The sequence below is a fragment of the Saccopteryx bilineata genome, chromosome 2 (assembly GCF_036850765.1).
Source record: "Saccopteryx bilineata isolate mSacBil1 chromosome 2, mSacBil1_pri_phased_curated, whole genome shotgun sequence".
Lineage (NCBI taxonomy): Eukaryota > Metazoa > Chordata > Mammalia > Chiroptera > Emballonuridae > Saccopteryx > Saccopteryx bilineata.
In genome coordinates, this window is record NC_089491.1 from 232,915,586 (window position 1) to 232,928,467 (window position 12,882).

The following is a 12,882-nucleotide window of genomic DNA, read 5'->3' on the forward strand; positions in this document are numbered from 1 at the left end:
TTTTGTAATCAAGAAACACCTGACAAACAAAAGTCTAGGACTAGAAGGCTTCACAGGTAAATTCTACCTGACTCTGAAAAAATAATTAATATTAATTCTTCTTATACTATTTCAAAAAGTTGAAGAGGAGGGAAAGTATTCAAAGTCATTCTATGAGGCCAGCATTACCCTGACCAAAACCAAATACAACAAAGACACTATAAGAAAGAACATTATGAACCAATTTACATAGATGTAAAAAATTCCCACAAAATATTAGCAAATTGAATTTATCAATACATTAAATAGATCATATACTATGATCAAGTAGGATTTATTCCAGGGATGGAAGAATGACTTAGTATCTGCAAATCAATCAGCATGACAGACCACATAAACAAAATGAAGAATAAAAACTAAACTATGTGATCATTTCAATAGATGCAGAAAAAAAAGAATTAGACAATATTCAATATCCTTTTTATGATAAAAACTATCAACAAAGAGGGTACAGAGGAAACATATCTCAACACAATAAAGACTATATATGATAAACCCACAGTTAATGTCATACTCAACAGTGAAAAGCTGAAATCTTTTTCTCTAAAATTGGGGACAAGACAAGGATAGCCACTGTTATTCAACATAGTTTGGGAGGTCTTAGCCACAGCAATCAGACAAGAAAAAGAAATTCAAAGCATCCAAATTAAAAAGAAAAAAGTAAAACTCATTATTTGAAGGTCACATGATACTATTTCTATTCAACTCAAAGATTTCAACTCCCCCCCAAAATTAGAACTAATATATTAAGTAAAGTTGCAGGATACTAAATATTCATAAACCTGTTGTGTGTTTATACACTAATAACAAATTCCCAGAAATATAAATGAAGAAAACAATTACATTTAGAATTGCATCAGAAAGAATAAAATACCTAGGAATAAATTTAATAAAGAGGTGAAAGAACTATGTTCTGAAAACTCTATGATGTTGGTGAAAGAAGTTGAAAAGATGTAATAAATGGAAGGATTATCTGTGCTCATGGATTGAAAGAATTCACATCATCAAAGTGTTCATAGTTCCAAAGCAATCTACAGTCATTGCAATTCCTAGCAAAATACCAAAGGCATTTTTGAGAGAACTAGAAAAAAATAATCCTAGGTTTTATATGAATCATGAATGACTCTGAACAGTGAAAGCAATCTGGGGAAAGAACAAAGTTGGAAATATCATGCTCCCTGATTTCAAATTATACTACAAAATATTGAATAATCAAAACAGGAAGGTATGGGGATAAAAACAGACATATAGATCAATGGAACAGGACAGAGAGCCCAGAAATAAACCCATACATTTATGGGCAGTTAATATTTGACAAAGGAAGCAAGAACACACTATGGGGAAAAGACAGTCTATTCTAGGGACAGTCAAGCTTTTTATACCTACCGCCCACTTTTGTATCTCTGTTAGTAGTAAAATTTTCTAACCGCCCACCGGTTCCACAGTAATGGTGATTTATAAAATAGGGAAGTAACTTTACTTTATAAAATTTATAAAGCAGAGTTACAGAAAGTTAAAGCATATAATCATAATTACTTACCAAGTACTTTATGTTGGATTTTTACTAAGTTTGGCAGAATAAATCTTTTTAAAACAACTTACTATAGTTAAATCTATCTTTTTATTTATACTTTGGTTGCTCCGCTACTGCCCACCATAAAAGCTGGAACACCCACTAGTGGGTGGTAAGGACCAGGCTGACTATCACTGGTCTATTCAATAAATGGTTTTGGGAAAATTTACATCATATACAAAAACAAACTCAAAATAGATTAAAGACTTAAATGTAAGACCTGAAACCATAAAACTCCTAGAAGAAAAAGCATAAGCAATAAACACTTTGATATTCTTTTTCCATTTGTCTCCAAGGGCAAAGACAACAAAGCAATAAATAAATAAATAAATAAATAAATAAATAAATAGGACTTTATCAAACTAAAGATATTTTGCACAAATCTCAACAAAACATAAAGGCAGCCTACTAAATGGAAAGAGATCTTTGCTATTGGATATATCCAATAAGGGGTAAATATCCAAAATACATGAAGAAATCATACAACTCTATGGTAAAAAAAAAAAATCCAGTTAAAAAATAGAGAACTTGAATCAATGTTTCTTCAAAGAAGACACACAGATGACCAATAGATGCATGAAAAAACACTCAACATCACTAATTATCAGAGAAATGCAACATGCAACTCAAAACCACAATGAGATATTACCATATTCAATATTGCCTTATAATAATATCGTAAAACTAGGTACAGCAACAAATGGTTACTAGACTTATTATGATCACTCCATAAGGTATATAAATGTTGAATCACCATATTTTACACCTGAAACTAATATAATGTTGTATGTCGACCATAATTTTGATTCTTTTTTAAAATAAAAATAGTTTATGAAGAACCAAAATCTCTCTTGGACCCACATATCCCTGTTGACATTAACGTTATTTTACAAATTAGGTTATTTATTCTTTTTATAAATCTGTATTACAGGCTTACTACTAAAACTTTTAAAAACGTATAAACCTATGGCATCTAATAAATTATGTAGCTAGAAAACAAAAAGGTAATTCCACCCTTCGCCAAAAGACAGCACATCTCTCTGTGTCCCCACACCTGGAGCTAGTGCTAACAAACCTTTGTTCTCATGTTGCCTCTGTCCTCAAAGTCTTTCTTCTCTACCTCCAAGGTAAAAGGTTTTGTGGTTCCAAACCCACTGGGTCTCTGTCTCTCATTCATTTTCATCACCACCACCTAGACTCTTCGCCAGAAGGGCCTCTGTGAACACTGCACAACATACATCCCCCACCATTGTCCTCTGCCCTCACCTGCTTCACTTTCTCCATAGCCCTCACAACCAATTACTCCACCGCTGTAATTTGCTGTTTTTGCCTGGCGCCTTTCCCTACATGCATATAAACTCCCCGGGGACCAAGACCTGGTCTTTCGTGCTCTGCTCCAGCCCCACGGAGAATGCCTGGCGTAAGGCAGGCCGTCAATAAATACATGTTTGATAAAGGAATTACTGCACTAAATAAATATAAATTGAGCTTCTACTAAGACTCACAATGTTAAAGAAAAAATATTCTTGTAGTCTTGAAACAGTTTCATAAAAGTTTTAGGAGAGCTCCTATAAATGAGATATAGGTATGATTAGTGAACACAAAGACTATTCTAACTCAATAATGTTATATCAGTAACTTTCTGTACATTAATCACAACTAATATTTAGGGAATGCCGTCACTATTACAGAATTGCATTCTCCAAAATTGTATGCTTGTCCCGCTGTTTTCCAGGGTGAATTTCCTACAGCCCTGAACAGTCATTTTTGTGCAAACCCGCATCCACAGACACCCATGTGAATGCATAATGTGAGACGGTTAAAAAATTGAAACTCGTGAGTTTTTTCTTCCTATCTATTTGTCTATCTTCCTCTTTGATATTTGTAACTATGAAACATTTATTAAAACTTCATGTACCAAAAATATCTCCAAAGATTATTCTATGTCATAACACATTCAACTCTAAAAATGAGAAGTCATGTCCACATCCAAAAAATTTGACTACAGACATAAGAACCGTAGACTTAAAGAAAAAAATACTGATTTTTAAAAAAAGGTTTAGAACTAAGTTAAGTAAGAAAACTGTTACTGAGTCAATAGAGTTCAAAAATAGTAAACACTCGTTATTTAAAAACATCTTGAGATTAGAAAAGAGTGTTTCATCAACCAACAGAACTTTGGAGGGATTTTATAAAATTCACTTCATTCCTGTTCACTATGTTTAAATCATTCTCAGCACGTGGACTGATTCAATCGATTGGCTTTTGGATAGACTGGGATAATGGATTGGCACATCCTCTGATGGATTTTCCTGATTATGAACCAAAAACTTGTATGATTCAACGCTGCGTGGGAGTGCGGACGCGCCACTGTGTGAGCCCGTCACCTGCCTCTCCGGTTCTTCAAGTGTGTCCACATGGGAGCCTCCAGCAGCCTTGTCTCACCAGTGGGCACTGCTCTGATCCTGACACACAGAGGAGACATCCCCATGTGTCCCCAGCTCATCCCATGATGAAACACTACAGGCAGCGTAATTCGGAGGGAAAAGCAAGACCTCTCAGTGCATAGAGAACCTAGTTCTAAGTCCTGGCTCTGGTCCCAGAATAACCGAATGGCCTGAGAAAGTTGTTTAGCATCTCCTGCCCATCTGTAAGTCGGTGGAACAACACCTCACAGTGTTACTCTACAGATTTAATTAGATAACATTCAAAGCCCTCCAGGACTGGAATTGAACTTAGTCAATAGTACCTTCTGTTTTGCCAACTTGTAGGTTTAAGAGAAGGGGGAAAGGCATTCTGAGATACTGAGGCAGAACTCACTTGTTCACAATAGACACCATGCTTGTGCCTGGCTTGCACACGTGGACCAAGACGGCCCTCACCTGGGACCTGAGTGCCCTTGTGTGGCCAGTGGGATGATTCAGGCATGTTTCCCACCTCTACATATCATCCTCTTCTCGAATCCCTTGGTCTCTCTCAAAGCCGGCAAATATCACTGAGACTCACACTGCACCAGCCTCTGCGACTCCGTGACAGGCCTCACTAAACCTGGGGGAGTTGCTGTCCCAAAGACAGAGTTGCTCGACTGTGCGTGCGTGTGACATCTTTGCTACCTTCCTAATCCATTTCCCATCCCCAGTCTGCTTATGGGTTGCTCCTCCCCTCTTCCTGGTGATCAGGATACTCACCGCCCATCCCACCACTTTGGCTGTCTCAAGAGTATTTGCCTGACAAGCCTGGGACCTGGCTGGGCCCCTTCAGAGAAAACACCCCTGGGCCACCAGCCATCCTCAGAATCCTGACCCTTTCAGGGAATCACATCTCAAGGAAACAGCAACACTAGCTCGTTTACACTAAGAGGCACTTTCCTATTAGCTCTGTGCTACTGGTGTGACATTTGGATTTTAATCAAGGGACCTGTTAACACCTAGTGAGTGAGGACATTCAGGATGAAGGGGAAGGGTGTTATCTGAGAGCATTCTCTCACCCCCAGAAAACTGCCTTGTTCCCTCACAGAAGGTTAGTGTATGTTCCCAAAGTGGAGGGAAGAGGGAAATCCGTCCTTTCTGTCCATTTGCTGCCCAAAGACCAGGCTTTCTTTCAGCACCATGTCTCCTCCAGCTTTTTCTGCCAATCACAAAATACCAGGCAGGCAGCAAAATACAGGGACTCTATCAGGTCACGGCATGTAGTTAATCCTCATCCCTAAGGTGACATAGTGTCCCTTTCTTTGTGTTGGGAGGTCCAGGACCACATTCAGACCTGATGGTCTGTTAGAAGGACTCACAGAATTCAGGAGAGTCGTTGCACTCACAGTTAAAGTTGGCAAATGGAAGTCACAACGGACAGAGGCCAGGGGCAACCACACAGGAGTGACTAGCGGTCCTTCCCTGGGACAGCCGCCCCGGCTGGGTTCATTCTCAGGAGATAACCGCATACAATCCCTGGAGTTCCTGACGTGTGGAAAACTGTCGATAAATATTGACCACAACTGAGTTATTGGTAAAAATTTTAAATAATCAGACATTAACCTCAGGTGAGAGGCAGCTCAGTTTTGTGACTGAGGCATGAACCCTCAAACCAACTTCCTAGATTCGAATCCTGGCCTCTACACCACAAGTCTGAAAATGCCATTGAACCTCATTATTTCTTTATCTGTGAAGAAGTGAAAGTTACAGTGAGGAGGCAATGTTTGCAAAGTATTCAGAATAGCACCTGATGGACTGTAAGTGCTCGGTGAAGGCCAGCCGTTGTTACTGATGGCATTTTTAAAATTCTCATTCTGCCAGCAGGCTGCTTTCCCTCAAAGCAAGTGAGCAGAGCAGAGCAGGGAGCAGCATGGGAGCTAGGGTCAGACAGGTGTGGGTTCAAACCCTGGCCATGTTGCTACTTAGCGGACAGGCCTTGCAATGGTCACTTCATGTCCTTGAGCCTCAATTTTCATATCTATACCATGAATTATACCAGCTCTGAACTAAAAGGGTCAACACATTTTTAAGCTTCAACAATCGCCACTACCAATCTAAATTCGATATGTCGGTCATGTAAGTATGAATGAAATGATTTATCTTACAAATACATCTTTATTCCGTGACCGGATTTCTTGGTGTGACTCTACTAATTATTGGCTCTCCGTATGACTCTCCACAAATCAATATTCTGTGTGGAGGTCCATTTCCCAGCATGATAGTTTTCTCTATCTTCTCTGATCATTTTGTAAAGTTACTTAAAATTCCAAATGAGCTACTGTATCTGGAGTTGCTATGAAAACCCTCAAGTATAATGTTAATGTATAATATTATAGGAGTATATTTTATAAAGCGCTAAATGTACTTATCTGCATTTTGGCAAATGAGAGAAATTTCCCGAGGAAGGAAAGAAGAATGCCCAACTCCAGAAGGGAATCATGACTTGCAGTCTCTGTCAGAAAAGCACCTGCTGGTGAGAGCACGCATAGTCTGAGCAAGTGCCACACCTCTGTTCTGCAGAGGGTCTCCCTAAATCTGCTTTTGCACTTGACTCTGTAACCCCAACCTTCTTGACTCTGGCAAATGGAAGTGACCAAAACCAGAATACTTATCTGGAAATCACCTGTTAGTTTTATGTCCAGCAGTTTCTACTAGACAGAAACAAGAAAACAGATTGATAAATAGATATAAATACTGAGAGACAAAATCTGACATTGCGATATTAAGCTCTGGTAGCTTTAAACTCAGCTGAGTTGGTCTTAACCCTGTGCTTCACATAGAAGACACTCCAAAAATAGGTGTTCTCAGAATCTGGTCTTTTGTGGCTGCTCTGGGTCACATTTTTTTTTTTTTAAGAACTCCAAACAAAACAGAGCAGAGACTCCAGCTGACCCTGGAGCCGAGGTGGTCTTGGAGAAAAATGACTCTTGGAGAAGGAAAGTTGCTGAGGGAAGGGGAACTGGGGTGAGGAGGCAGCGGCCACGGGAACGTGCAGGCGGAGGAAGGTAGATCCAGGAGTCATTAAACACGTGGTGTGTCTCCTCACAGACAGAAGCGGCTCTGATGTATGACGCCGTGTACATGGTGGCCATTGCATCCCACCGGGCATCCCAGCTGGCCGTCAGCTCCCTGCAGTGCCATCGACACAAGCCGTGGCGTCTTGGACCCAGATTTATGAACCTGATCAAAGAGGCAAGTGCTGCTCCTTCAACCCGGTTCTCTCTCTAGCTTATCTCTGTATGATCGGTCCATGGGGGTGGTCCTTCCCATACCCACGGCTCTGTGGGCATGATGTCATGAGGGAGCAGAAGCCATCTTCAGCTTGTCTGCTGGGACTTTAATGGATACAGTGTGTCTTGAACTACCAGGGATTTTTCAGGGTGATGCTGAGAAGTTTAAAGAAGCTACCAGATCATAGTGTTCTCCCTCCTTCATTTCTGCTGTGACCATAGCTGCTGCTGGCCATCCATACACGTGAACAGAACTCATAGGCTATGCCAGGGCTTGATGAGTTGAGGAGCGGGTGGCCCATCACTGAAGGGACAGAAAACATCCCCACATTGCCAGCCCTTTATGCCGTGGTCTCCTAAGTCTTGGGTTGTGCAGGACTGAACAAAAGGACCTTTTTCTTCCAGTGATATTCTGTTTGTTTTTCTATTTGTCAGCTCACTGGAAAAGTCCAGTTCTATTCAAAGCCTGTGCAGTGCACTAAAGAGTGCGCAAGAGGACAAGGTTTCTGGGGCAGGAGAATCCTTCACTGTTGCCCTGCGATCGTGGACTGTCCCTGACCCTTTCCTTTTCTCTAGGCAGTTTGATTCCTTCATAAGACCCTTCTGTGAGATCCCAAGTCTCCTTATAGATACATATCCTTGGATTATCTTTGACCTGACATGCAGCTCAGGGTATGTGTGGACCTAACGAGATGAAGTGAGATGCTTGGGAGCAGCAAGGCCAGCCATGTCTACACAGTACTCCACGACGCTGCCTCAGGGCCTGCCCTCAGGGTATAGCTCCACACCCCAGGTGAAGGGCAGACTTCTCCTCCCTGTGCTGGAGGAGGCTGGGCTGGACAAAGCCACAGGGAAGAGCAGGCGAACCCTGGAGAAAGATACCACACTGGCCTTTGTCTCTGCCAGTCTCTCCAGCCCCTACAGATCTTCTCATGGGCTGTTCCACCTGCCTCCCCTTTGAAAGAGGAGGCTGATTCATTAGGGTGATGACCAGGGTGGATGAGAGTAAGCAGTACCCAGAGTCCAAGTCAAGGTTACTGTCAAAGCTGGGCCCAGGATGTAGGAAGCAGCAAAGGAGTGTCCTGAACACATGAATTGAAGAGGAATTTACCCTCAGGTCTGAGACCTGTACCCACAGGAGACGAGAGGCAGCCCTTCTTCAAGTCCCGTGCCCAGGCCTCTTTCTCACCTCATCCTAGCCCTGGCCTGGCTGCTTGGGTTTAAGTCCCAGCACCACCAACATTGACAAGCAATACAACCCAAACAAGTCACTTAAACACCCTGTACCTCAGTTTCCTTGTCTGTAAAACAGGGGCAACGTCTTCCCACTCACAGAGTAACTGTGAGGATAGAGAGTGAGGGAATATTTGCGAATAGTAAGAGCCTGAAATACTGGCTATTCTTTTATCAGTGGACTGGACCACTAACAATAGTCCTGCTCCATGTACTGAGGATGACACCAGGAATTTAAAACTAGCAACAGACCCTGGCCAGTTGGCTCAGTGGTAGAGCATTGGCCCAGCATGTGGATGTCCTGGGTTTGATTCCCAGTCAAGGCACACAGGAAAAGTGACCACCTGCTTCTCCACTACTCCCTTCTCTGTCTTCTCCTCCTATAGCCATGGCTCCATTTGTTCGAGAGCATTGGCCCCCAGGCGCAAAGGATGGCTTCATGGAGCCTCCACCTCAGGCGCTAAAAATAGCTCAGTTGTAAGCAATGCCCCAGATGGGGTTCATTGGTGGATCCCGGTCATGGAGCATGTGGGTGTCTGTCTACCTCCCTTCTCTCCCTTGGAAAATAAGAAACAAACACAAGCCACAAAAAACACCACAAAAAAATCACAAGTCAGCACAGAGTGAAATACCCATCTGATGGCTGCATACTCCTGACAGACTGTGGCTAACAAGAAAGCATCTGACAGCCTCTGCTCACCCTGTGGGGGTCCCAATCATTCCTGAATCACCATAGGGTCACTGTGATCTCTACCAAGAGCACAGCCGATTCCCCTTCTCACAGTGGAGCCAGGAGAGGCATGGAGCCTCAGCCTCAGGAGAGCTTGGGGCCCAATGCCTGAGCACACCTATTGCTTTCTGCTTGTGCCTTGGCCCAGGGAGGTGAGACGACTGAGCCACATTTAGACATGTTTGAAGAAATAATGAGCTCCAAGATGAGGCACCACATTGAAAGCAAGAAAGCATTTCACATTTATTCACTTTCAAAGAGCAAATTCCCTGTTCTCTGGCTTCCCGGGGAGAGGGGGAGGGGTGCATGAGAACCTCTGTCGCCATTGTCCTCACCTGCTCCGTGTCCCGAGTCCCTGTGCTGCAGGCCTCCTTCAGCAAGTTGTAGGGACCTGCTGAGAGGACAGGACTGGGGGTGACCAGGGGCAAGGCCCCTGCCTGTTGGAGGGCCGGCCCTGAGAGGATTCTGAGACACACTAAAACATAATTGAATAAAACTATTCCCATATCAGGTTTGATTAGAGAACATGAAACGAGGTACTTGGTCCTAACACTCTCAGAGGAGTCTCCCCAGCAGTCACCTCAACCACACAAGACCCCTTCATAAATTCTTGTCCAGAATATACTTGGTGGCCTCTTTCTTTGCACATCTACACGGGGGACTTGGGGGTCGCTGTCTTCCCACTCTGTGTCCTGACGTCTGTCATACTGGTACCTGAGTTGAAGTATTATAGACAAATCAGACTGGTGCAGGGTGTCTGAACTGCCCTACCTGCCTCCGCATACGCATCTACTTAATTAAACCTCACCATTGTCTTCCCTAAGTAGTCTTTAGCAACTTGCCTTGCCCATTGCCTGCACAGTGTCTCACCTGCACTGTTAGACTAGCCCCAACTCGGCCCTGTACCTTGAATCTCAGCCCTTTCATAACTATTGCTCCCATGGGAGCAAAGTGACACACAGCAATGCATCGTGGGTCTTCTACCCTTGAGAAACAAACTGGCCGGTAGCTTCTTGTGTCCACTCTGCTATTCTCCTGCCCTGGAGGCTGATGGGTATCCCTTGTCCTGCCTCAAACTTGCATGGTAACACCCTATTGTCTCACTCCTGTCAGTCAGGAAAGTGCTGTCCCCCCAAATTCACCCTGGTTCACTCTAACTCAGGATTCCTCTTCCCCAGTGAGCCTCTCTGAGCCTATGTTTGGAGGTGGGTCCTCTCCCTCACGAATCCCTCCTGGCCATCCATTCCATGTCTGCCTTCCACAGAGACTTTGATGTCTTTCCCTCTGACAGAGACAAGGTCAGCTGATCTTGTGTCCTCAAGCTCTTTGTGTCTGTCATAGGCATTTAAAAGAACTTGTTGGCCCTAGCCAGTTGGCTTAGAGGTAGAGCGTCAGCCTGGCATGTGGAAGTCCTGGGTTTGATATCCAGTCAGGGCACAAAGGAGAAGTGACCACCTGCTTCTCCACCCCTTTCCCCTCCCCCTTCTCTATCTTTCTCACTCTTCTCCTCCTGCAGCCACGGCTCCAATGGTTTAAGCAACTTGGCCCCGGGTGCTGAGGATGGCTCCATGACCTCACTTCAGTTGCTGAAATAGCTTGGTTGCCGAGCAACAGAGCAGTGGCCCCCAGATGGGCCAAGCATCGCCCCCTAGTGGGCTTGCCAGGTGGATCCCAGTCAGGGCACATGTGAGACTCTGTCTCTGCCTCCTTGCCTCTCCATCTTTCACTTAATAAAAAATATATATACGTTTTTTTGTTGAGCTGAACTCAGGAAGCTAAAATCTAGCCAACTCTGAATACATTTTTTCAAACTATTACTTAAACTGTATAACTCTTTCCTAATTGATCTGGCCCAGAACAAATTTGTTATTTAGGAGAGGAAAATCATTTCCAAATGCCAGTGTACACAAGAGGTCACTGAGAGCTATGCAAAATATGGGGCAGTTTTCTGCCCCTGTTCTACTGGGAGAATGTAATTTATCAGCTCTACATTGATGGAGTAAAAATTATAGATTTGAATGAGATATCTAAATGCAAGCCTTTAAAAATCAAAGAGTAAAAGATAAAATTCTCCCCTGAGGCACTTACACTTGCCTTAAGATTTATTTTTTTACTTTTACTTAGTAGGTCAGTATTGAGTTGTTGTTTTTTAATATATGGGATCCAGGTGAAAAACTGCAGATTTGCAGTCACCTCCCCTCCCATTCAGCTACTGACATCCCAGCTCTGGATCGTGTGGACAGAAGAGCCTGCTTTCCCACCACAGCCTGTTATGTATGTGCGCATGCACACAAGTGGGGTTGATTTACATAAATGAACGTCATCCTAGATACAGATACACATATGTACATGTATATATATGGGTGTGTGGCATACATGCATTTGGGTAGGTATCTATATGTATTTGTGTACTGCTCACAAAAATTAGGAGATATTCCAAAATGAATATGAAGTGATAAAAAAAGAAACATTTGATTTTTTTATTAAACAAAAACATCAGAAAAGCAAACAACAAGTCAAAGAAAGTTGTTCGATTATGCAAATGAGATGCATAACCAACTTTCATTTCATTGGTGAAAATACACTCACTGCCTGACCTGTGGTGGTGCAGTGGATAAAGCGTCGATCTGGAAATGCTGAGGTCGCCAGTTCGAAACCCTGGGCTTGCTGGTCAAAGCACATATGGGAGTTGATGCTTTCAGCTCCTCCCCTTCTCTCTCTCTGTCTCTCTCTCTCTCTCTCTCTCCCTCTCTCTCTCTCTCTCCCTCTCTCTCTCTCTCCCTCTCTCTCTCCTCTCTAAAAAAAAAAATGAAAAAAAAAAAGTCATAACGCGCAACGAAAAAACTAATGATTGATGCTTCTCATCTCTCCGTTCCTGTCTGTCTATCCCTGTCTATCCCTCTCTCTGACTCTCTCTCTCTGTCTCTGTAAAAAAAAAAAAAAAGAAAAAAAGAAAATGCACTCACTATACAAAAGGCTGAAAGTACTAGAGCAGGGGTCCCCAAACTTTTTACACAGGGGGCCAGTTCACTGTCCCTCAGACCGTTGGAGGGCCGGACTATAAAAAAAACTATAAAAAAATCCCTATGCACACTGCACATATCTTATTTTAAAGTAAAAAAACAAAACGGGAACAAATACAATATTTAAAATAAAGAACAAGTAAATTGAAATCAACAAACTGACCAGTATTTCAATGGGAACTATGGGCCTGCTTTTGGCTAATGAGATGGTCAATATGCTCCTCTTACTGACCACCAATGAAAGAGGGTCCCCTTCCGGAAGTGCAGCGGGGGCCGGATGAATGGCCTCAGGGCGCCGCATGTGGCCCGCGGGCCGTAGTTTGGGGACCCCTGTACTAGAGTATTTGCACATTCCCTGATCCCTTAATTTTTGTGAGCAGTGTATGGATGCATATATTACACTCAGCAGTTTGCCTTACCAATCAATCTTACTTAAGTTTTGAAATACATCTGAGCTGATTCATATTTATTATTTATCTGGTTCATTCATTTTCACTGGAATCTGGTATGCCAACATTCATATATTCAACACATGTTTACTAGATACGAGGATTCAGCAGATGTCATTCTAAACAGCAGGAACGTG

The 12,882-nt window shown here is 42.9% G+C and overlaps 1 protein-coding gene across 4 annotated transcripts in view; it reads left to right on the forward strand.

Annotated features, from left to right (window-relative positions):
- Window positions 1-12,882, forward strand: part of GRIK1 (glutamate ionotropic receptor kainate type subunit 1) — a 332,731-nt gene that overhangs the window by 244,304 nt on the left and 75,545 nt on the right. For all 4 annotated transcript variants that reach the window (XM_066259567.1, XM_066259565.1, XM_066259569.1 and 1 more), the window contains exon 7: window positions 7,129-7,272. In XM_066259567.1, the coding sequence (XP_066115664.1) occupies window positions 7,129-7,272 (144 nt within the window). The remainder of the gene's footprint in view (window positions 1-7,128; window positions 7,273-12,882) is intronic.